Source organism: Antennarius striatus, chromosome 24 (genome assembly GCF_040054535.1).
Source record: "Antennarius striatus isolate MH-2024 chromosome 24, ASM4005453v1, whole genome shotgun sequence".
Taxonomy (NCBI): domain Eukaryota; kingdom Metazoa; phylum Chordata; class Actinopteri; order Lophiiformes; family Antennariidae; genus Antennarius; species Antennarius striatus.
Genome location: NC_090799.1, coordinates 6,848,601 through 6,871,298, shown reverse-complemented (window position 1 = coordinate 6,871,298; position 22,698 = coordinate 6,848,601). Strand labels below are relative to the sequence as shown.

The window sequence follows — 22,698 nt, the reverse complement described above, 5'->3', positions numbered from 1 at the left end:
TCTGAGTCTGCTATAATGAATATGTGTTGTTTATTTACTCAAAACATATAAAAGAAACCCACCAATCACATCAGTGACAACACATCCTCCACCACAGAAGAAATAAATCCACTTTATGTGACAAACACAAGTTTAGGAAACAATGTGAGGGCTTGAGTAATCCAGTAAATATTTGAACTTCCACAACTGCTGAACTTTTTTTCCACTGCAGGAAGTCAGATTCAAACGGGAGCGATCATCTCTGATGCTCAGATTAACACTGGATGGCATCTGTGACATCACAACTAGTGTAATCATGGTTTTGTGTCTGCATCAGCCACTGCCGCCGCCAGATGAGCTTCATTAGCCTCGCTGGAAGATGCATGAGGCTGAACCTAAGGCACAGAGGCGCTTTGAGATAAACTTGAAGTCTGGAATTACAAGTACGGCCAGCAATGTCGATCAAATTATTTTTTTAAGTCGATGAGGATTTAAATCTTTGAGGGTCCGTACGGCCAACACAAGCTGTACTGGCAGGCTGTATCAAGCCTGACAGACGAACCCTGGGGCTGAAGAGGCAGCTGGACAGTCAGAGCGTGACTAAATCAAACTGCAAACGTGAGAAAAAGGTTTTAGATCGTTTGGTTCCTGCAGTGGAAGAGAGGAACCCTCGCATTGTTTAAACTCTTCTAGAAAAAAATTTCATATCCACATCATGATAAACATTGTACAGGAAACTCCTGATTGGCCCACAAGACGTACACTCGACACAACTTCTTGTACATTTACACTCGCAACGTTCTGTCGCTCAGCCGATAAAATTTGAAGCAAAAGAGAACATGGATGTCTAGGTTCATATATAAAGATATTTTCTAGAAAATTTCACATTTCTTTGTCTGACCGCTGGAAGTCGACTTAGTGTTGTCCCATGTATGGCTCTGGTTGGTACTACCTGTCCCAGAATCCCCTGCTGCTCCTATTCAGACCTTAACCAAGTCCAGCCGGTTTCCTTGACAACGTGGAAGTGGGGGTTTGATGGCGACTGGAAGGGGTCAGAGGTCAAATGTGTCGAGGGCACCACGCTCCCTCCAAGGCAGCCATGTTAATTCCTCTCAGTTCACCGAAGTCGTCTCCGTCTCCATCACCGTCTTTGTCGCCGTACTCGCCGTCGTCCTCGTGGTCGTCGAAGCGAGAGGTGAAGCTGGCCGACGTCTTCTGCTGCAGGTGTTGAGATGCCAGAGGAGCATGAGATCTTCAGGACTTTAAATCTTTACAACTGTCTTGTGTGTGTGTTTTTGTTTGTGAGACATTAACGCTAAGTTTACCGTTCGAACCATGGACTCTCTGTAGGGGGGGCAGACCATATGGAAACGAGGGATGGCCACGTTGAAAATCTCCTCCTTATTGGCTGCAAGGCAAACAAACGTGTGAGCTGTGCTGGTTGTTGAAATGTGGAAATAAGCCCCTCCCTCCCCCCTCCAGAACGTGACGTCACCTAGCGTGTGGAAGGTGTAGTGTCCCTCCATGTACTCTGACGGGGTGGAGAAGGTGGTGCAGCTGGAGTACTCGTGGACCTTTCCAGGTGTCATAACAGGAAACTCTCCTGCGCACAGAGACAAGAACTGAGCGGGCGTTTTTGAGCCGATCTCAGCCGAACCACCCAGGTGGTCATGTGATCGTGAACGCCGTACCGACCACGCCGGGCCCCTGAACTTCCTCCACGTTGCCGTCGGAGGTGGTGATTTTCCAGTAGCGGCTGTCGAGCTGACAGGCGGCTTCGGGCGACGCGCTGCTCGACATCTCTATTCTGAAATACATTAAAACGCATTACAAATAGCAGGAGGGAAAATGCGACGGATGAGGATGAACGCTTAAGACGGGGGCGGTACCTGATGCGGTAGGTGAAGAAGAAATGTGGTGGATGGACGGAGGAAAGCTCTGGCAAGAAGGAGGTAGAAACGGAGACTGTGATGTCACCGGTGGTCGCCACACAGCTCTTGTCGTGAACATACCTGCAGACGCGTCAAAGAGGAGATCGTTTAGGAGAACGTACACCCCATCAGGACAGGACTTTCCAGTCCATAGTAATGTTTGTTATTTACCTGAAGATCTGGTCTCTGATGATGGGATATTCTCCTGTGACCACGTTGTTGACGTAGGTCGTGAACCACTCTGAGAAACAGGAGCCTGAACACATATTCAGGGAAATGTCCTGGATGAAGCATCACTTCTGCAGACAACTATCTAACTGATTCTCACGTCTCTCTGCCATCGACCAGATGAATGGACGCACCTGTGATGAACATGTTAATGGCTGAAGGATCCTGAGCCGTCTGATCCTGCAACACAAAAACAGGTCACATCATTCTTCACACGTCGAGCATGAACTCTATGCTTTGAAAAATATTTTTCTACAATCCTCAAATGAAATCAGCACTCAGAACTTGACAAGACACAGTCACTAGCTTTGATTGATTAATTTAAACAAAGCCTTATTTTATCTTTCTGCCATTTATTTTGAAAGGCTATCAGACAAGAAGGTACTGACGGGACAGGGGTAGAAGCTCTCGAACATCCTGCGCCCCTCTGCTGACTCCAGAGCCATAAACTGGCTGAGCCCGGTGTGGAAGCAGAAAGTGAGCGGCAGGCACCGTTTCAACCCCTTCCTCTGCTGGAAGCCCCCGGCCGCCGTCTCCACGTCCAGCAGCACCTCTGAGCGGTAGTGGTTCGACAGGGACATGCTGCCCATCAGCCTGAGGGGGCACAGACAGACAGGAAGGAGTCAGACAGACGAGTCAACGCCATCAGGGAAGGTGATCAGACGGACACCCACCCTGGGATCACTAACTTCTGCCCATTGTGGATGCGGTAGGAGCAGCGGTAGTCATCTGGAAGTCTGCAGCTGATCTGAGCCTCAATGTCATTAAGCTCCACCTCTGTGGCACCCTCTGACAGAGAAATAAAACAAAGAAAATTAAAATGAACTGAAAGCTGACGGTGAGTAGATAATTTTTTTTTGGGGGGGGGGGGTTAGTTCCTTCAGAGCAGGTGCTGACTGATGTTGGTCGTCACCTTTGAGCGACGCGATCATGCGTGGACACTTCTGCTGCAGGAAGCTCTTCAGCTGCTCCCAGGCTGTCTTCAGCACCGGGTAGTACTGAATGTAGCGGCCCAGGTCCATGTAGTACTGTTTGAACAGGCAGTACCAGGAAACACCATTCTTCTGTCGATCCGTGCTGAAGTCACACAAACACACACATTCAGTCACGGTTCAACAACAGACAGCACCAGCACACAACCAACCATACAAGTCTGATCTGAGGTTAAATGAATGAGGTGTAACACACAAGGCCGAGAGCATTTCATCTTTTAGAAGGGGACATTTAAAAAAAATTTTTTAATTTAATTTAAAATTTTTGAACACAAACTGTACATTAAGAAGCCACACAGCTAGTGGGTACTCACTCCGTCAGCAGCCAGTGTTTGGAGCAGAGGCTTTTCCACAGTGGGTTGTGTTTGGATAACTCATTCAACCTCCTGTTGACAGAACTACAACTAGAAGAAATAAAAGACAGAGAAACAAAAGCTTTAACCTCACATCCATGAATCCATCACATTAAATAAAAAAACACATCTGGGCTTAAATTGCTCACACTTTAAAGAACTTTTTCACAGCAGTAATGACACATTCTCCAAACGGACCACATAACAGTGACAGACACAACAACTGAGCACAAACTGAGTCTCTGTTGCATCAGTTAAATCCTGTGACGACATGAAAAAAAAGTCTGTTGGGTAACCAGCAAGTTAAAAAACACCCCAGGAAAGAAATGCATTATTTCTCTACTGCTGAGAGGAATATCTTCTGTTTTATGTCAGATTATAATCTATTTCTTGCTGCAGTGATCAAACAACGAACATTTGAATTCCGTGTGAACGCACTCAATGCTAAAAAATATAAACAGTTAGCATGCAGCTAACTAGCACCAGATCGTTATCAATTCTGGGTCAGTGTTATCAGACAGCTCCATTCCCCACCGGGGCCTCCGTCAAAACGAGCTGGAATAAACTAATAACACACTTCTCTTCCGGAATCTGTTAGAAACGAGCAGAAACTATAAACTGCTGTTAGCATGGTTTGCTAGGCTAGTGTGTGAAGCAGACTGGAATGAATCTACGTCAAACTCGTTTTATAATTTTTTTTCCTGACATGGACTTATTTTTTTCTCACAGAACAAAATTTAAAATATTTAAATTCATTTTAAAACTTTTTTTTTTTTTTTTAACATTTTTACTCTGTCACAGCACAACTTCTCCTCTGACTTGAACTCCAGCTGCTGCTAACCGGATCGCGACCCGCAGCTTGTTTACTAGTGTTTGTTTAGAAAGACAACAGCTGTTTACTGCCGGTCGGTGCTTTCCGGTCTGTAGCGACGCGGCTGTGCTGTTAGACACTCACTGGGTCAGGTCTCTGAAGCTCAGGAAGGATAAAATGTGAAGTAGTGGGTCTGAAGGCAGCTGATCCATCCGTAACTCCGTAGGAGATGCCATTGTTAGCTACGCTCGCTATGCCTTCTTCCTCGTTGGTGCTACAAAATGAAAACAACGCGTATCGTTGCTGCCCCCTACTGGACAGAAAACACAATACCTCTACAGTCCTCACATGGGACTTCAAAATATCTGATATACGGGGATACCTCTACTTACGAATGTCTCCACTTGCGAAATTTTCTACTTACGAAATTTCTCAGCAGGAAAATATTACCTCTACTTACAAAAGAAATTCCGACTTACGTAATATAAAAACACAGTAACGGCTGATACTCACAGCTCCCACAGGTTCCTGAACGCAACATTCTCATAGCTGCTCTGCCATTGGCTATTACCTTTTGTATCTTCCTGGCATCCCATTGGCTAAGAGGGATGCCACTCCACCTCTGTGTGGCGGTAGAGTGCTTATAGAGTTTCATGGCATTCGACACTCGAACCGTGAGGTAGTCTGATAGTTTTGCGCAGATATAATAACTTTTTGAGTACGTATTCGCTTATGGACCCAAAGAAAGTGAATGAGAAAAGAGGAAAAGAAGAAGAAAAGAGTGTTTTTGTCCATACAAACAAAGCAAGAGATAATAGAAAAGCGTGAGATCTTTAGTTGATCTCGCCAAAGAATATGGCCGAAATGCATCTACAATCGTCATGTTATTAAAACAAAAGGAAGTTTAAGGAGTTTAAGGCATCGCGTGGGTGGTTGGAGAAGTTCAAAAGGAGGACTGGAATTCACTCTGTTGTTCGGCATCGTGAGATAGGAGCACATGAACCAAATAGGGCAAAAAACAATGAGGACAGCAGTTAAAAGGTAAATGACCGTCATTATTATTCTTTACTCTATTCTTTATTTTTTAGGTTATGCACAACTCTCATTTATTGTGCAATAATCTAATCATAACATGTATTTGTTACATGTTTGGTGCATTTTTACGCTTTAAAAAACATTTATGTCGGAATTTTTTGGGGCATTTGTATGGAAAACGCATCTCTACTTACGTAATTTCTTCCGGAACCAATTAATTTTGTAAGTAGAGGTACCACTCTACTCCCAAGCCCCCTCTAGGATCCCTGCAAGAGTAAGCTGGTCCGTTGTTCTACGACCAGGATGGAACCCACATTGTTCCTTCTCAATCTGAGGTCCGACAATCGGCCGGACCCTCCTTTCCAGCGCCTTGGAGTAGACTTTACCAGGGAGGCTGAGGAGTGTGATGCCCCTGTAGTTGGCACACACCGTCTGGTCCCCGTTTTTAAAAAGAGGAACCACCACCCCAGTATGCCACTCTTTCGGCACTGTCCCAGACTTCCACGAAATGTTAAAGAGGGGTGTCATCCATGACAGCCCCTCAACACCCAGAGCCCTCAGCATTTCCAGGCGAATCTCATCAACACCCGGGGCTTTGCCACCGTGAAGTTGTTTAACTACCTTGGCGACTTTGCCCCAAGAGATTGACTCGAATCCCCCATCATCCTCCAGCTCTGCCTCTGTAACAGAGGATGGATCAGTTGGGATATTTGGATTCAGGAGTTCCTCAAAGTGTTCCTTCCATCGATCGACAACCTCCTCAGTCGAAGTCAACAGTGTCCCATCCTTGCCATATACAGCTTGGATGGTCCCCCGTTTCCCCCTCCTGAGGTGTCAGATAGTCCTCCAGAACAACTTTGGTGCTGTCCGATAGTCCTTTTCCATGGCCTCTCCGAACTCCTCCCACACCCTCTTTTTTGCCTCCATCACAGCCAAGGCTGCAGTCCTTCTGGCCTGTCAGCACCCTGCAACTGCTTCAGGAGTCCCCAGGGACAACATGCCCCTGAAGGCCTCCTTCTTCAGTCGAATGGCTTCCCTGACCACCGGGGTCTACCACGGTGTTCGAGGGTTACCGCCCCTTGAGGCACCCAAGACCTTGAGACCACAGCTCTCAGCTGCAGCTTCAGCAATGGAAGCTTTGAACATCGACCATTCAGGTTCAATGCCCCCAGCCTCCACAGGGATGCACAAGAAACTCCTTCGGAGGTGGGAGTTGAAGGCCTCGCAGACTGAGTCCCCCTCTAGACGTTCCCAGTTCACCTGCACTACTCGTTTGGGCTTACCAGGTCTATCCAAAGGTTTCCTCCGCCAACGGACCCAACTCACCACCAGGTGGTGATCAGTTGACAGCTCTGCCCCTCTCTTGAACCGAGTGTCCACAACACACAGTCGAAGGTCAGATGATACGATCACAAGATCGATCATTGACCTCCGACCCAGGGTGCTCTGGTACCTGGTACACTTATGAGCATCCTTGTGCTTGAACATGGTGTTAGTTATGAACAGTCCGTGACTAGCACAGCAGTCCAACAACATAACACCGCTCGGCTTTAGATCAGGGAGGCCATCCCTCCCAATCATGCGCCTCCAAGTGTCTCCATCATTGCCGACGTGTGCATTGAAGTCCCCCAGTAGAACAATGGAGTCCCCTGCAGGGACCCCATCAAGGACCCCATTTAGGGATCCCAAGAAGGCCGAATACTCTGAACTGATATTTGGTGCGTACGCACAAATAACAGTCAGAGTTTTCCCTCCCACAGCCTTAAGGCATAGGGAGGCGACACTCTCATTCATCGGGGTAAACTCCAACACAGCGGCACTCAGCCGGGGGCTTGTGAGGATTTCCACACCCGCCCTGCACCTCTTGCCTGATGCAACTCCGGAGTAGAACAAGGTCCAACCCCTGTCCAGGAGTTTGGATCCAGAACCGAGGCTATGCGTGGAGGTAAGCCCCACCAGATCCATCTGGTAACGCTCCACCTCCAACACAAGCTCCGGCTCCTTCCCCACCAGTGAGGGGACATTCCACGTCCCCAAACCCAGCTTATGCCGCCCGGGTCTGGTCTGTCGTGACCCCCTGTTGTCACTGCCACCCATATGACAGCGCACTCAACCCCAACGGACCAAAATTACTCCCCATAAACCAGTGGTTCTTATCCTGGGTTCGATAAACACACCAATAGTGAAAGGAAGGAAAGTCTGGTTTTGGCTGAATTGTGCTTTTGGTATGCACCAACATTGTCGTGCAGATTGCTTCAAAAATTCTGAGTTCATTCTCATGTTAGCCTAAATGCGCATATGAAAGTGGCGGGTTTGGTACCTCCAACAAGGTTAAGAACCACTGCCCCAAACTTAATCGCTTTTTGTATTTATACACTACTTCAACATTTGTGAATTAATCCACTTTTGTGGCTGTACACAAACCAGTCAACATGTTTTGCATTCCTTTCACATCACACTGGATATTGATGCTCTGTTGACCTCTGACCTTGCAGATCCTCAGCACTGCCTGATTGTCTTTTTCCCGGGATGAAGATGACTCCCTGCTGAGGAGTGAAGTGAACAGACCACTTAGGCCCCGTCCACACGATGACGGATTTTTTTAAAACGCAACTTTTTGTTGCGTTTACGCCTCCCGCCCACACGGCAACACAGATATATGGAACGAAAACGCAACTTTTCTAAAACGCTGGCCTAGGTGGATTTTTTTTAAAAAACACTGGGTCTGCATTCCGCGACCTGCGTTTACAGATTAAGCGGGTTAGAAGATGAATGACTGAATTAATGGGTCTGCATTGTCGTGTGGACGGTGTATCTGCAACTTTTTAAAAACGCTGACATCTTGCCTGCGACGAAAACCTCTGTGACGTCATATTTATGGGCCCGTGTGTTGTGACAACAAAACACGGAGGATTCCTATTGGATAGAATTTGACTCAATACTGCCACCACATGGTTTGGCATGCTTATAGCCTAGCTTATAGTCTTCGAAAACGCACTGGTGCATTTACGTGCGGAGGGAGATTTTTTTGAAAACGCTGTCGTGTGGACGCGAATCATTTTTGCTGCGTTTTTAAAAAGTAGCGTTTTCAAAAAAATCTGTCATCGTGTGGACGGGGCCTTACTGTCCCTGTCGCCTGCTGCAGAGAGAGAGAGAGACAGCAGAGCTCGGTGTATGGATTGTGGGTTTAAACTCATTTCAGCAGCAGATTCACGCACACGGACAGAACTGGTGATGAGCAGCGATGCTGCACTCAGCACTCCCCAAGGTGACTCCAGACAGGCACGGCCAAGGGCTTTTATTTTGAATTAGCAGCAGGTTGATTTCTGGGGACTCATTTTAAAGAGTTCAGTGAGACCAAAACAATCCTTTACGATCCATTTATCTGTTATTTTTGCCCATTATTAACCCCAACTGGAATAAATTTGGGTTCAATGCTTCAGAAACACTCGCGTGATAGTAGCTGAAAAATAAATATTAATGACCAGATAATTTACATATAGGCAAGATCTGTTCCAGGGTTGTTAGATGAAATCATTCACACCTTGAGGCTGTGTGGATAATTAACTTATTTGCTTGGCACCTATGAGAGACAGTAAGAATGAATAAACAACAAAAAGAATCATTTAAATTACGTTAAGTATAGAGTAGAGTAAAGTAGAGTATAAACTAAAAGAGTATAAAGTAGAGTATGGTCACTCAACTCGGACTGTGTGTACAAGAAGGGGCAGAGCAGGATGTACTTCCTGAGGAGGCTGGCCTCCTTCAACATCTGTCCTAAGCTCCTTCTCATGTTCTATCAGTCCGTAGTTTCCAGTGTGCTGTCATACGCCATTGTGTGTTGGGGTGGGGGGGCCAGGAAAAGAGATATGGACCGTCTGAACAGACTCATCCTCAGAGCGGGCTCAGTGGTCGGGCTGAGCCTGGACTCTCTGGAGACAGTTCTGCAGAGCAGGACCATGTCTAAATTCAGGGCTATCGTGAACAACACCAGGCACCCCCTACACACCACCTTCTCCCAGCAGAGAAGCACCTTCAGCGACAGACTGCTGTCACACAGCACCTCCACAGAGAGGCTGAGGTCCTCCTTCGTGCCCCGTGCCATCAGGGGGTACAATGACTCTCTCAGGAGGAGCGGAGGGGAGGTGGCGAGATCAGCACGTGATTAAATGGATTTAATTTAATTTAATTTTATACTGTTTATATTTTAATTTTATATTGTTTATATTTTAATTTAATTTTTTATTTTTTTAAGTATATGTACTGTTAATGCTACATGTGTCTGTTAGTGTACTGTATGTCTTGTGGTATGTTCTGTTTTGTTTTTTCCTGGTGTTTGGCTGAGCAGTGGATATGTGCAATTTCCTAAAGTATCTATCTATCTATCTATCTATCTATCTATCTATCTATCTATCTATCTATCTATCTATCTATCTATCTATCTATCTATCTATCTATCTATCTATCTATCTATCTACCCACTTTAAACTTAATTGGTCTTAAAAATGCCATTGTGCTGTCATCTGGAATCTAGTGACGGTCCATTCTATTAGTCTGTGGAAACACACGGAGAAACTGGCATAAAGGTGAATGAAAGACCCTCAAAGCTGAACTTGCAGCCTTTTCTGAAATTTCAAGAGCACTGCTGGACAGAGGTGTCTGGTGTGCTGCAATTGATTTACAAATGTAGTTGATACCTCTGGGCGGGCGGCGGAGGGGCGTATTCAGGTTTGTGTATTCTGTCTGCAGCGACGTGCTGTGAGATTCACGGCGGTGAGACACCGACGTTAAAGTCAGTTCTAGGAGTAACACAGCGTCATATTTGCCAGTAAATTAGCAGCCTGACATTAAAAACTAGCTAAAAAGTTGTTTAGGACACACAGCAGCAAATAGCTGCACCTCACCTCCGACTGGACTACCGATCGATCAAAACAATATTTAATTAATAAACGAATACGAACGTCAGAGGTTAAATATCTGCTTCAAAGTTCAGATCAGGAAATAATCCGTTCTGTTCGCACTGACTGCACTCGTAATGAATTTAACCAGTTTTTAATGTCAGGTTTTTTAATATGCGGGTTGACTTCTTTCTAAGATGGCAAAGTGATCAAGTGATCAGGTTTCCTTGATGAGGCTCAGAATGGCTTATTGACATAACAATAGGAGCCATTCAAAGGTAGTCAGGAAGTCATGAATGCAATCATGACTGCCTGAGCAGCGCGGCTCTATCTAGTGGACGGATTGCGCAACTGTAGCCGCTCCAGTTTATCAAATAAATTTTATTTATTTTTTATTGTGTGCGCCTTATACTCCAGTGCGCCTTATATATGAAATAAATTATAAAACAAAGAAATTATTGATGGTGTGCCTTATAGTGCAGAAAATATTGTAATTCACTTTTTTGAGCAGAATAATCCCGTGAATCAACCTGGGACCAGGTAGTCCACCCTAAGTGCTGCTGACCCTTTCCACTGCAGCACCATCAGTGGTTAGTGGAGCATGCTGAGTGTGTGTTCTCCTGAAGTCCACACCATCTCCTTCGTCTTCTCCATATTCAGAAGGAGATTGTTGTCCTTGCACCACATAGCCAGGCGGCTCACCTCATTTCTGTAGGCTGTCTCATCATAGTTGTTGATGAGACCCACTAGTGTCGTCTGCAAACTTGATGAAGGGGTTGGAGCTGGAAGTTGGTGTACAGTCATGGGTTAGCAGAGTGAAGAGGAGGCGGCTCAGTACTTATCCTTGGGGGGGGCTCCCATGTTCAGCGTGATGGTGCTGGAGGTGTCACTGCCAGTGCTCCTTCTTCCTGCCCAGTCGGCTGCAGCAGCACATCAGCACGGCTCACCGGCCCGGACGCTACGCCTGCCCCTTCTGCTGCTGCTTCAGGTCCCACTACCTGGGAGGCTTCAGAAGGCACAGCAGCCGGTGCAACCCCCGCGTGGGCCCAGACCTGGACCAGCTTCAGGACCAGCTCCGGGCAGGAGGCGAAACGGAGAAGAAGGTGGTGAGGAAAAGGAGAGCAGTAAAGGTGATAAAGGAAGAGGAGGAGGAAACACTTCTATTGTGAAAAGGGACTTCCTGTTTCTGTGTTTTGATCATGTGACAGTAAACAGTGAGTCTGCAATGATGAATATTTGTTATTTATTTACCCAAAACATAAAAAACAAACCATCCAATCACATCAGTGACAACACATCCTTCACAACAGAAGAAATAAATCCACTTTATGTGACAAACACAAGTTTAGGAAACAACGTGAGGCGCTGAGTAACCCAGCAAATATTTGAACTTCCTCCTGACTTCCTCTAGATTATTACCACTTCCCATTTGAGAAAAAATTGTTCTTCAGAAATTAAGAACACATCCTTTGAAATAACCTGGAAATAACAAAACCACAACTGCTGAACTTTTTTTCCACTGCAGGAAGTCAGATTCAAAGGGGAGCGATCATCTCTGATGCTCAGATTAACACTGGATGGCATCTGTGACATCACAAGTAGTGTAATCATGGTTTTGTGGCTGCATCAGCCACTGCCGCCGCCAGATGAGCTTCATTAGCCTCGCTGGAAGATGCGTGAGGCTGAACCTAAGGCACAGAGGCGCTTTGAGATAAACTTGGAAGTCTGGAATTACAAGTACAGCCAGCAATGTCGATCAAATTATTTTTGTAAATCGATGAGGATTTAAATCTCTGAGGGTCTGTACGGCCAACACAAGCTGTACTGGCAGGCTGTGTCAAGCCTGACAGACAAACCCTGGGGCTGAAGAGCCAGCTGGACAGTCAGAGCGTGACTAAATCAAACTGCAAACGTGAGAAAAAGGTTTTAGATCGTTTGGTTCCTGCAGTGGAAGAGAGGAACCCAGGCATTGTTAAAACTCTTCTAGAAAAAAATATTAGATCCACATCATTATAAACATTGTAAACTGCTGATTGGCGCACAAGACGTACACTCGACACAACTTCCTGTACATCTACACTCGCAAAAAGGCACACGTTCTGTCGCTCAGCCGATAACATTTGAACCAAAAGCGAACATGGATGTCTGAACTCATCCAACAGGTTCATATATAAAGATATTTTCTAGAAAACTTCACATTTCTTTGTCTGACCGCTGGAAGTCGACTTAGTGCTGTCCCATGTATGGCTCTGGTTGGTACTACCTGTCCCAGAATCCCCTGCTGCTCCTAGTGAAACCTTAACAAAGTCCAGCTGGTTTCCCTGACAACGTGGCAGTGGGGGTTTGCTGGTGACTGGGAGGGGTCAGAGGTCACATGTGTGGAGGGCACAACGCTCCCTCCAAGGCAGCCATGTTAATTCTTTTCAGGTCGCCGAAGTCGTCTCCGTCTCCGTCGTCCTCGTGGTCGTCGGACCGAGAGGTGAAGCTGGCCGACATTTCCTGCTGCAGGTGGTGTTGAGATGCCAGAGGAGCGCGAGATCTTCAGGACTTCAAACAGCTGTCGCGTGTGTGTGTGTGTTTGTGAGACATTAACGCTAAGTTTACCATTCGAACCATGGGCTCTGTGTAGGGGGGGCAGACCATATGGAAACGAGGGATGGCCACGTTGAAAACCTCCTCCTCATTGGCTGCAAGGCAAACAAACGTGTGAGCTGTGCTGGTTGTTGAAATGTGGAAATAAGCCCCTTCCTCCCCCATCCAGAACGTGACGTCACCTAGCCTGTGGAAGGTGTAGTGTCCCTCCATGTACTCTGAGGGGGTGGAGAAGGTGGTGCAGCTGGAGTACTCGTGGACCTTTCCAGGTGTCATAACAGGAAACTCTCCTGCGCACAGAGACAAGAACTTGAGCGGGCGTTTTTGAGCCGATCTCAGCCGAACCACCCAGGTGGTCACGTGATCATGAACGCCGTACCAACCACGCTGGGCCCCTGAACATTGCTGTGGGAGGTGGTGATTTTCCAGCAGCAGCTGTCGAGCTGACAGGCGGCTTCGGGCGACGCGCTGCTCGACATCTCTATTCTGAAATACGTTAAAACCCGTTAAAAATAGAAGGAGGGAAAACGCGACGGATGAAGATGAACGCTCAAGACGGGGGCGGTACCTGATGCGGTAGGTGAAGAAGAAGTGTGGTGGATTGACGGAGGAAAGCTCTGGCATGAAGGAGGTAGAAACGGAGACTGTGATGTCACCGGTGGTCGCCACGCAGCTCTTGTCGTGAACATACCTGCAGACGCGTCAAAGAGGAGATCGTTTAGGAGAACGTACACCCCATATGCAATTTCCTCCGGGATTAATAAAGTATCTATCTATCTATCTATCTATCAGGACAGGACTTTCCAGTCCATAGTAATGTTTGTTATTTACCTGAAGATCTGGTCTCTGATGATGGGATATTCTCCTGTGACCACGTTGTTGACGTTGGTCGTGAACCACTCTGAGAAACAGGAGCCTGAACACATATTCAGGGAAATGTCCTGGATGAAGCATGAAGCATCACTCAGATAGCAGAGTGAGAATCAGGTAGACAGCGGACAACTATCTAACTGATTCTCACGTCTCTCTGCCATCGACCAGATGAATGGATGCACCTGTGATGAACATGTTAATGGCTGAAGGATCCTGAGCCGTCTGATCCTGCAACACAAAAACAGGTCACATGATTCTTAAGAATTTGCGTACGGACTCTATGCTTTGAAAAATATTTTTCTACAATCCTCAAATGAAATCAGCTCTCAGAACTCGACGAGACACAGTCACTAGCTTTGATTGATTAATTTAACCAAAGCCTTATTTCATCTTTCTGCCATTTATTTTGAAAGGCTACAAGACAGGAAGGTACTGACGGGACAGGGGTAGAAGCACTCCAACATCTTGCGTCCCTCTGCCGACTCCAGAGCCATAAACTGGCTGAGCCCGGTGTGGAAGCAGAACGTGAGCGGCAGCCAGCGTTTCAACCCTTTCCTTTGCTTGAAGCTCCCGGCCGCCGTCTCCAAGTCCAGCAGCACCTCTGACCGGTAGTGGTTCGACAGGGACATGCTGCCCATCAGCCTGAGGGGGCGCAGACAGACAGGAAGGAGTCAGACAGACAGGTCAACGCCATCAGGGAAAGTGATCAGACAGATACCCACCCTGGGGTCACTAACTTCTGCCCGTTGTGGATGCGATAGGAGCAGCGGTAGTCATCTGGAAGTCTGCAGCTGAACCGAGCCTCAATGTTGTTAAGCTCCACCTCTGTGGCACCCTCTGACAGAGAAGATATACTTTATTTATCCCAAACTGGGAAATTTAGACATTACAGTAGCAGACAGATTACAGAAAATATACATTGAGGAAAAATAAGATAGGGAAAGATAGTAATAATATTAATAACACTAAAAAATATCAATAATTTTAACACTATTAACACTAATAATAATAAGAATAACAATAACAACAACAGTACCCAAGCATGGTATGCGTTTAGTCATAAATAAGTGTGGCACTCTGTGGCCATACACAGGACCTAGTGAAGCCATATCTAAACATCAGACTGGTGGTCGGACTCTAGCTGATATTTTTCGAGCTGTTTTGTAGCGCGATGGCTTGTGGCAGGAATGACTTCCTGTACCTTTCTGTTCGACAGCGGAGCTGTAGTAGTCTATTGGAGAATGGGTTCCGCTGTCTGTCCAGAGTGTGGTGGAGAGGGTGAGCGGGGTTATCCATGATGGATAAAAGTTTGTTAAGAGCCCTCCTCTCCACCACGGCCTCCACAGTGTCCAGACTACAGCCAATCACAGAGCCAGCCTTCTTTATTAGCTTATTAAGTCTGTTGGTATCACTGGCTCCGATGCTGCTCCCCCAACAGACCACGGCAAAGAAGAGTACACTGGCCACAACAGACTGGTAGAAGATCTCCAACATCTACAGAGCACATCCCAGTCTGTGGTGTGAAAGCAGTCCTGCTGCGCCTTAGCAGCCTCCTGAGACCACTTTCGGACCATCTTGGTGTACAAAGGCTGCCTCCTGACCAGCAGGACGTACTTTCGGTTTAGCAGGACCAGGTTGTGGTCTGATCTGCCCAGGGGAGGAAGGGCTGTCATGCTGTATGCATCCTTGGTGTTAGCATATAGCAGGTCCAAAGACTACAATCAATCAACTTTTATTTATATAGCGCTGAATCATATCAGAAGACATTTGAAAGCGCTTTACAGAGAGAAAGCCAACAATTCCCTCCAGAGCAAGCATAAGCGACAGTGGCTTGGAAAAACTCCCTCATTGAGAAAGAAACTCCAGGCAGGACCCAGGCTCTGGAGACTTATCGTTCCTGGTGGGACAGTCCACATACTGATGGAATGTGGTCAGCAATCGGTCCAGGGTGACATGGTTGAAGTCACCTATGATCACTATTAAGGCGTCCGGGTGCTGGGTCGGCACCCTGGCGACAGTGGAGGTGATGATGTCACATGCCGTTGGTGTGTCAGCTGATGGGGGGATGTAGGTTGCAATTATAACAGCGGACGTGAACTCCCGAGTCCCGAGGCAGATAATATGGCCGCATTCCCACGGAAAGCAGCTCGATGTCCGGGCTGCAGAGACATTCCTTCACGTGCAAGTGTCCCGGATTGCAACACTTCTCCCTAACATAGAGTGTAATCCCTCCTCCTTTCTTCTAGCCGCTACTACTGATGTCTCTGTCCGCGCGAACAAGACTGAAGCCGGGTACCACCACGCTGGTGTCTGGGATGTGTGAGTGCAGCCATGTCCCCGTGAAACACATCGCGCTACACTCACGATACTCCCGCTGGGTTTTAACCAGCGTGGCGAGCTCGTCCGCCTTACTCCCCAGAGACCTCACGTTCCCCTTAATAATGAAACCTCATCTTCTTCGCCTTCAGCTTTGCCTTAGCTCTGCGGCCCCGACGCCTTTTTCTCAGCTGCTCCAGGATGTTGGGCCCCTCTCCGGGCAGCGGCCCAGCTGAGCGCAGAGCGATCAACTGGTGTAAAAAAATGCACTCTCCGGTTGCCATGGATACCACGCTAACAAAAATGTCGGGGATATGTCCAGAAAAAGTTTTAAAAGGATAAGAAAGTCGTTACCAATCTGATTGGCAACGACAGGTAGTAAAAAACAAAGGTGAAAGGACAAAATTCAAAGAGAAAGGATACAAAAACAAAGAAACACACAGGAACTACTGTAACAGTCGCCACTTAGCACGGTGACTCAAACACATTAAAATTAAATGAAAGCTGAGGGTGAGTATATGATGAGTTTTCTTTTTGGGGGGGATTAGTTCCTTCAGAGCAGGTGCTGACTGATGTTGTTCCTCACCTCTGAGCGACGCGATCATGTGTGGACACTTCTCCTGCAGGAAGCTCTTCAGCTGCTCCCAGGCTGTCTTCAGCTCCGGGTAGAACTGAATGTAGCGGCCCAGGTCCATGTAGTACTGTTGGAACAGGTAGTACCAGGAAACACCATTCTTCTGTCTGTCCGCCCTGAAGTCACACAAACACACACATTCAGTCACGGTTCAGCAACAGACAGCACCAGCACACAGCCAACCATACAAGTCTGATCTGAGGTTAAATGAATGTGGTGTAACACACAAAGCCGAGAGCGTTTCTTCTTTTAGAGGGGGACTTTTTGTCAAACTATATTAAGAAGCCACACAGCTAGTGGGTACTCACTCCGTCAGCAGCCAGTGTTTGGAGCAGAGGCTTTTCCACAGTGGGTTGTGTTTGGATAACTCATTCAACCTCTTGTTGACAGAACTACAACTAGAAGAAATAAACGACAGAGAAACAAAAGCTTTAACCTCACATCCATGAATCCATCACATTAAATAAAAAACACATCTGGGCTTAAATTGCTCACACTTTAAAGAACTTTTTCACAGCATTAATGACACATTCTCCAAACGGACCACATAACAGTGACAGACACAACAACTGAGCACAAACTGAGTCTCAGTTAAATCCTGTGACGGTATGAACAAAGTCTGTCGGGTAACCAGCAAGTTAAAAAACACCCCAGGAAAGAAATGCATTATTTCTCTACCGCTGAGAGGAATATCTGCTGTTTTATGTCAGATTATAATCTATTTCTTGCTGCAGTGATCGAACATCGAACATTTGAATTCCGTGTGAACGCACTCCAATCTAAAAAATATAAACAGTTAGCATGCAGCTAACTAGCACCAAAACGAGCTGGAATAAACTAATGACACACTTCTCTTCCGGAATCTGTTAGAAACGAGCAGAAACTATAAACTGCTGTTAGCATGGTTTGCTAGGCTAGTGTGTGAAGCAGACTGGAATGAATCAAACTTGTTTTATAATTTATTTCCTGACAAGGTCTTATTTTTTCTCACAGAAAAAATTTGAAAATATTGTAATTAATTTTTAAACTTTTTATTTATTTATTTTACATTTTTTACTGTCACACAACATCTTCTCCTCTGACTTGAACTCCAGCTGCTGCTAACCGGATCGCGACCCGCAGCTAATTTACTTCTGTTTTTAAGAAAGACATCTGTTTACTGCCGGTCGGTGCTTTCCGGTCTGCAGCGACGCGGTTGTGCTGTTAGACACTCACTGGACCAGGTCCTTGAAGCTCAGGTAGGATAAAATGTGACGCAACGGGTCTGAAGGCAGCTGATCCATCCGTAACTCCGTGGGAGATGCCATCTTTAGCTACACGTGCTCAGCCTTCTTCCTCGTTGGTGCTGGAAAGTGAAAAACAACGCGTATCGTTGCTGCCCCCTACTGGACAGAAAACATAATACCTCTACAGTCCTCACATGGGACTTCAAAATATCTGATATATGCCATAGAAACAAAAGATGTGACGATTTGAAAACAGAATATTCCATTTTAAAAAACACTGACGTGAATACTTTTACAGTTAAGTATCTGTGCTGTCCTGTGCTGGTCAAACTTTAGTGACAGACTTTCACCTCAGTATCTGTGAGTAGATATTTGTAGAGTGGCAGGCAGCTCCTTCTTGGTGCGCCTCAAATGAGCAATTTGTAAAGAGGAAGGCACCTTGCTCAAGGGTGCCTCGGCAGTGCTCCGGAGGTGAGCTGACACCTTCCACTATCAGCTCACCTCTGGGTATTTTTTGGACTGTTTTTTCTCCAGCTGATTTCCAGTCAGAAGCATCAACAAATTTTAAGAACATTTTCTTTCCACGGAGTCACAACAGAATGTGGTGGGAAACTGCTGCTGATTTCACTGGATATCAAGTTTAATTTCAGTCAAAAACAGTTAAATAACATTTCATTTCTAGTCAATTTCCTGGAAGTCATTTCATTTTTCAGTCAGGTTTAATCAGATACGCTGCCAAAGTGAGCACAGTCCAGAGTGGATTATACAAACACAACCTCAGTACATTAACCTATCTGTCTGCCTTTCTGACTCACTGCAGATGTGGTACATTCAAAATATATGGTCATATTTGTTTTTATTTTTGGGGATTAATGTTTACATATTATTTTACTGATTTGTCAGCACTTTATTTTCCCCAATTCTAATTGATGAAACATTTTTATATTAACGTCTGTCCTCCCAGATATTAATTTTGTCTTTATTTTGAGACAAAGTAACTCAGGTAGCAGGGAAACAGGAGGGCGGAACCTAAGTGCAGGTCGTGTTGCACCAAGGTGACTCTAGGTGACGGACCTGGGTCCCTCTCTTCAGAACATACTGGAAATGCAACAAGCGTGGTTCGTCTCTCTCACTCCTGTGACCGTTTTCCTGTGTTTTCAGGGTGCGAGGCGTACAGAACCACCATTCATTTGTTATTACGTCCCTCAGTATTTGGGACCGGTAACAAACTGTGGGCGCTCGTCCGGGATCTTCCACCTCCCAACCAGCGGAGGAGAGATCCAGTGATACCAGAACCATAAGACCGAGGTGCCGAGACGTTGCTGCAGCCCAAGAGCCAGTCGGTGGGTGTCCAGGAGGGAGCCGCACTGCTGAGTTGAGGGGTCGGAACACGCCAACAGCCACAGAGTTACACCACTGAGTCCAGGAGGCAACACACGCCAGTTGTAAGGAAACTGCTCACCGAGTTCAGGGGTCAGCATTCCAGTAGCCGGGGAGGCTACATTGATCTTCCTCCATTGACATCCGCGTCATCAGAGAGCCACTTCCCCCTACCCTTGGAGACAGAGACACTCACACACCATGGGAACTCAACGCAAAGAAGTCGTTTGGAGTATCAAGAAAAATTTGTTCAAGCCCTCAAGCACCGACATCTATCAGGTTGCCAAGGACATTGCGGCTGACAACAACAATGACGAAACCCAGCTGGACCCGAGTAATGAGGAGAGCTGTCTCAACTATGTGTTCTCGTACATGCAGTCCGGGGCCTTGTTAGAGTTAGAAAATGAAGGTATGGGTCAGTTACATATGTTGGCAGATCTGGTGTCTATGCTTGTTTGTGCAGATACAGATGCTTCAGGTGATGTACCAGTAGAAACGTTAATTGGTATCACACACACTACACTCAGTCCCAGTTCATCTGCTGCAAGCACAGAGGACACATCTCAACATCCTCACTCAAATGCACATGCTGAGAGACTGAGAGACTGTTTCCCCTGAGAGACCTCAGGGGAAACAGTCTGCTGTTACCTCAGGTAACAGCAGCTGTGGTTAGTAGCACGCCCCCTAGTGACTCTCTCACTGAACCCTGGTTATCGCCTGTCGACCTCAGTCATCTAAACACCGAACAAAAGCAGATGGTGGAGGAGGTGCACCGCACAGAGTCAGGGGCATTTGCCCGCGACAGTAGTGACATCGGCTGTAACCCCACCTTGCAGATGGAGATCAAAGTCAAGGATAATACTCCAACCTGAAGGTCTTATGCATCCATCCCCAAACCACTGTACAAAGAGGTAAAGGAGTATATTCAGGCGTTGTTAGTGAAAGGATGGATTTTCAAGTCCCAATCCCCATATGCTGCTCCTGTCATCTGTGTGTGATGATTATGGATTAAATTTAGCCACAAGGTGTCAGTGTTCAGGGAGACAGGCTGTACCTATTCCATATAAGGGGTGACAGATAGGAAGTTCAACAGACAATAGTTCATGGTTATGGTCAAGGCATGTTTTGACTATTGGATTTAAATAAATAAGGCTTTGGAATCAAAGCACGTGTCATCCTTCGATTGACAAACAAATACATGGTACCAGGAGTGAAAACTCAACTTTGAGCAAAGGAGGTACTGCAACAAGCAACATGGATATCCTGGATAAACCAGAGCGTTTGAAGCTGACTGGGAATGTCGACAGCAACTGGCGGGCCTTCAAACAACAATTCCAGCTGTACATCGCTGCTATGGGTCTGGAAGAAAAGTCTGGTGCGAGGAAAGTAGCATTACTGCTCACAATGGCAGGCCCACAAGCTATTGAAGTGTACAATACTTTCGTCTTTGCCAGTCAGGAGGACAAGAGTAAATTGGATAAAGTGCTTGAAATGTTTGATGCGCATTGCTCTCCTAGGAAGAACGAGACATATGAGAGATATGTATTTCGTTCTCGAGTGCAGCAATAGCGTGAGCCTTTTGACAGTTTCCTCACTGATCTGAAGCTAAAAGCACAGACTTGTAACTTTGATACTCTGAGTGACTCCATGATCCTGGACCAGATTGTGTTTGGTGTGGAGGATCACAAACTCAGAGAGAGGCTACTGAGGGAAACGGAGCTGACATTAGATGGAGCCATAAAGATCTGCCATGCAAGTGAGCTGTCCCAAATGCTTGTAAAGGCATACAGCGAGATGGGGACATATGGAACAGCAAATGTGAGTGACAGCGCTGTGTGCGTAATATCAAGAGGAAGAAAAAGACGTACGCAGATGCGTCCTGCACAGCAGCAAGTGAGCGAATCTACATTTCACTGCAAGCGGTGTGGTTCACAGCACAGACCCAGACAGTATCCAGCCTTTGGTAAGAAATGTTCTAATTGCCAGGGCAAGAACCACTTTGCTAAACAGTGTTTCTCAAAAGGAAAAGGGAGGAAGAAAGTTAAATCTGTACATGTGGTGGATGATTCTGATCTGAGTGATCTGAGTGACACATTTTTCATTGGCATGGTGAACTGTGATGATGAGCCTGTGAAAGAGGTTAATGCTGTTAAGCAAGACAAATGGACAGCACCACTGCAGATAAATGGAACTTTGGTCACCATGAAGCTAGACACTGGTGCAAAGGCAAATTTGATCAGCATGTCAGATATCAAACAAATGAAGGAAAAGCCAAAAATACACTTGCACTGAAAGACTACAGTATAATGGAAAAGGAATTGACAGTCTGGGCACATGCAAACTCAAAGTAACTGTCAAGGGAAAAGTGCACCACCTGCTGTTCTCTGTTGTGGCTGAGGAACATGATTCACTGTTGGGTGATAAATCCTGTGAAGATATGGGGCTGGTGGAAAGAATATATCGCATAAATACAGCTGTCAGTGCACTAAATGACTCTGTGGACAGCATTGCACAGAACTTTGCAGACGTCTTCAGGGGTTTGGAGAGTTGCCATTCACCTACAAAATACAGCTGAAGGAAAATGCACAGCCAGTTGTGCATGCTGCACGACGAGTCCCAGCTCCACTCAAAGAAGCTCTAAAGAAAGAGCTGGACAGGATGATCGCATTGGGAGTAATCAGAAAGATTGAGGAACCAACAGACTGGGTCAACTCCATGGTGTGTGTAAAGAAGAAAAATGGAGAACTGAGATTATGTATGGATCCAAAAGATCTCAATGAGAACATTAAGCGGGAGTACTATCAAATTCCAAAACGTGAGGAGATCACCAAGGAAATGGCAGGAGCCAGGTACTTTTCAAAACTAGATACATCTCAAGGCTTCAGGCAAATAAAACTGGATGAGTGCAGCACCAAATACTGTACCTTTAATAAGCCTTTCAGGAGATATTGCTTCCTAAGACTGCCATTTGGAATACTCTCTGCCTCCGAAATCTTCCACAGAGCAGTAGAACACATTATTGAAGGACTGGAAGGTGTAAGGGCCTATGTCGATGACATCTGTATTTGGGGGTCCACAATCCAACAGCATAATGAGCGGCCGACAAAAGTGATGGAAAGGGTGCGAAAGTATGGACTAAAGCTCAACCAAAAGAAGTGTCAGTTTGGAGCTCAAGAAATTGTCTTCCTGGGAGACATGCTCTCTGCACGAGGTGTTGAGCCTGATCCAAAAAAAAAAGTGCCATACAAAGCATGCCAAGGCCCAAAGGTAAGTCAGGTGTGTTGCGCATAATGGGGATGCTTAATTTCATTGGCAAATTCATTCCCAATCTATCAGTAAAATCCTCCTGCATCCGTGAGCTGCTGCATAAGGACAATCAGTTTAACTGGACTGCCAAACATGAGAGAGAGTGGGAAAATCTCAAAAAGACACTAACCACTGCACCTGTAT

The 22,698-nt window shown here is 46.2% G+C and overlaps 2 protein-coding genes across 3 annotated transcripts; both read right to left on the bottom strand.

The window, feature by feature from the left end:
- Positions 1-13: 13 nt before the first annotated feature.
- LOC137591256 (F-box only protein 3-like) lies at positions 14-4,568 on the bottom strand. 2 transcript variants are annotated; one of them, XM_068309141.1, is made up of 12 exons: positions 4,439-4,568; positions 3,445-3,534; positions 3,052-3,215; positions 2,813-2,927; positions 2,528-2,732; positions 2,273-2,318; positions 2,082-2,166; positions 1,869-1,991; positions 1,671-1,786; positions 1,475-1,582; positions 1,305-1,387; positions 14-1,197 (listed from the first exon to the last, which is right to left on the bottom strand). In XM_068309141.1, the coding sequence occupies exons 1-12, from the start codon at positions 4,528-4,530 to the stop codon at positions 1,039-1,041; spliced, it is 1,386 nt and encodes a 461-aa protein (XP_068165242.1). In that variant the 5' UTR covers positions 4,531-4,568; the 3' UTR covers positions 14-1,038. The 2 variants fall into 2 exon arrangements, with proteins under 2 accessions (XP_068165242.1, XP_068165243.1); XM_068309142.1 differs by lacking the exon at positions 4,439-4,568 and adding an exon at positions 3,633-3,731.
- A 6,885-nt stretch (positions 4,569-11,453) lies between these two features.
- LOC137591440 (F-box only protein 3-like) lies at positions 11,454-17,975 on the bottom strand. Its single transcript, XM_068309425.1, has 12 exons — positions 17,858-17,975; positions 16,951-17,040; positions 16,595-16,758; positions 14,415-14,529; positions 14,130-14,334; positions 13,875-13,920; positions 13,651-13,735; positions 13,388-13,510; positions 13,199-13,305; positions 13,002-13,109; positions 12,832-12,914; positions 11,454-12,729 (listed from the first exon to the last, which is right to left on the bottom strand). The coding sequence occupies exons 1-12, from the start codon at positions 17,947-17,949 to the stop codon at positions 12,598-12,600; spliced, it is 1,350 nt and encodes a 449-aa protein (XP_068165526.1). The 5' UTR covers positions 17,950-17,975; the 3' UTR covers positions 11,454-12,597.
- Between the last annotated feature and the right edge of the window lie 4,723 nt (positions 17,976-22,698).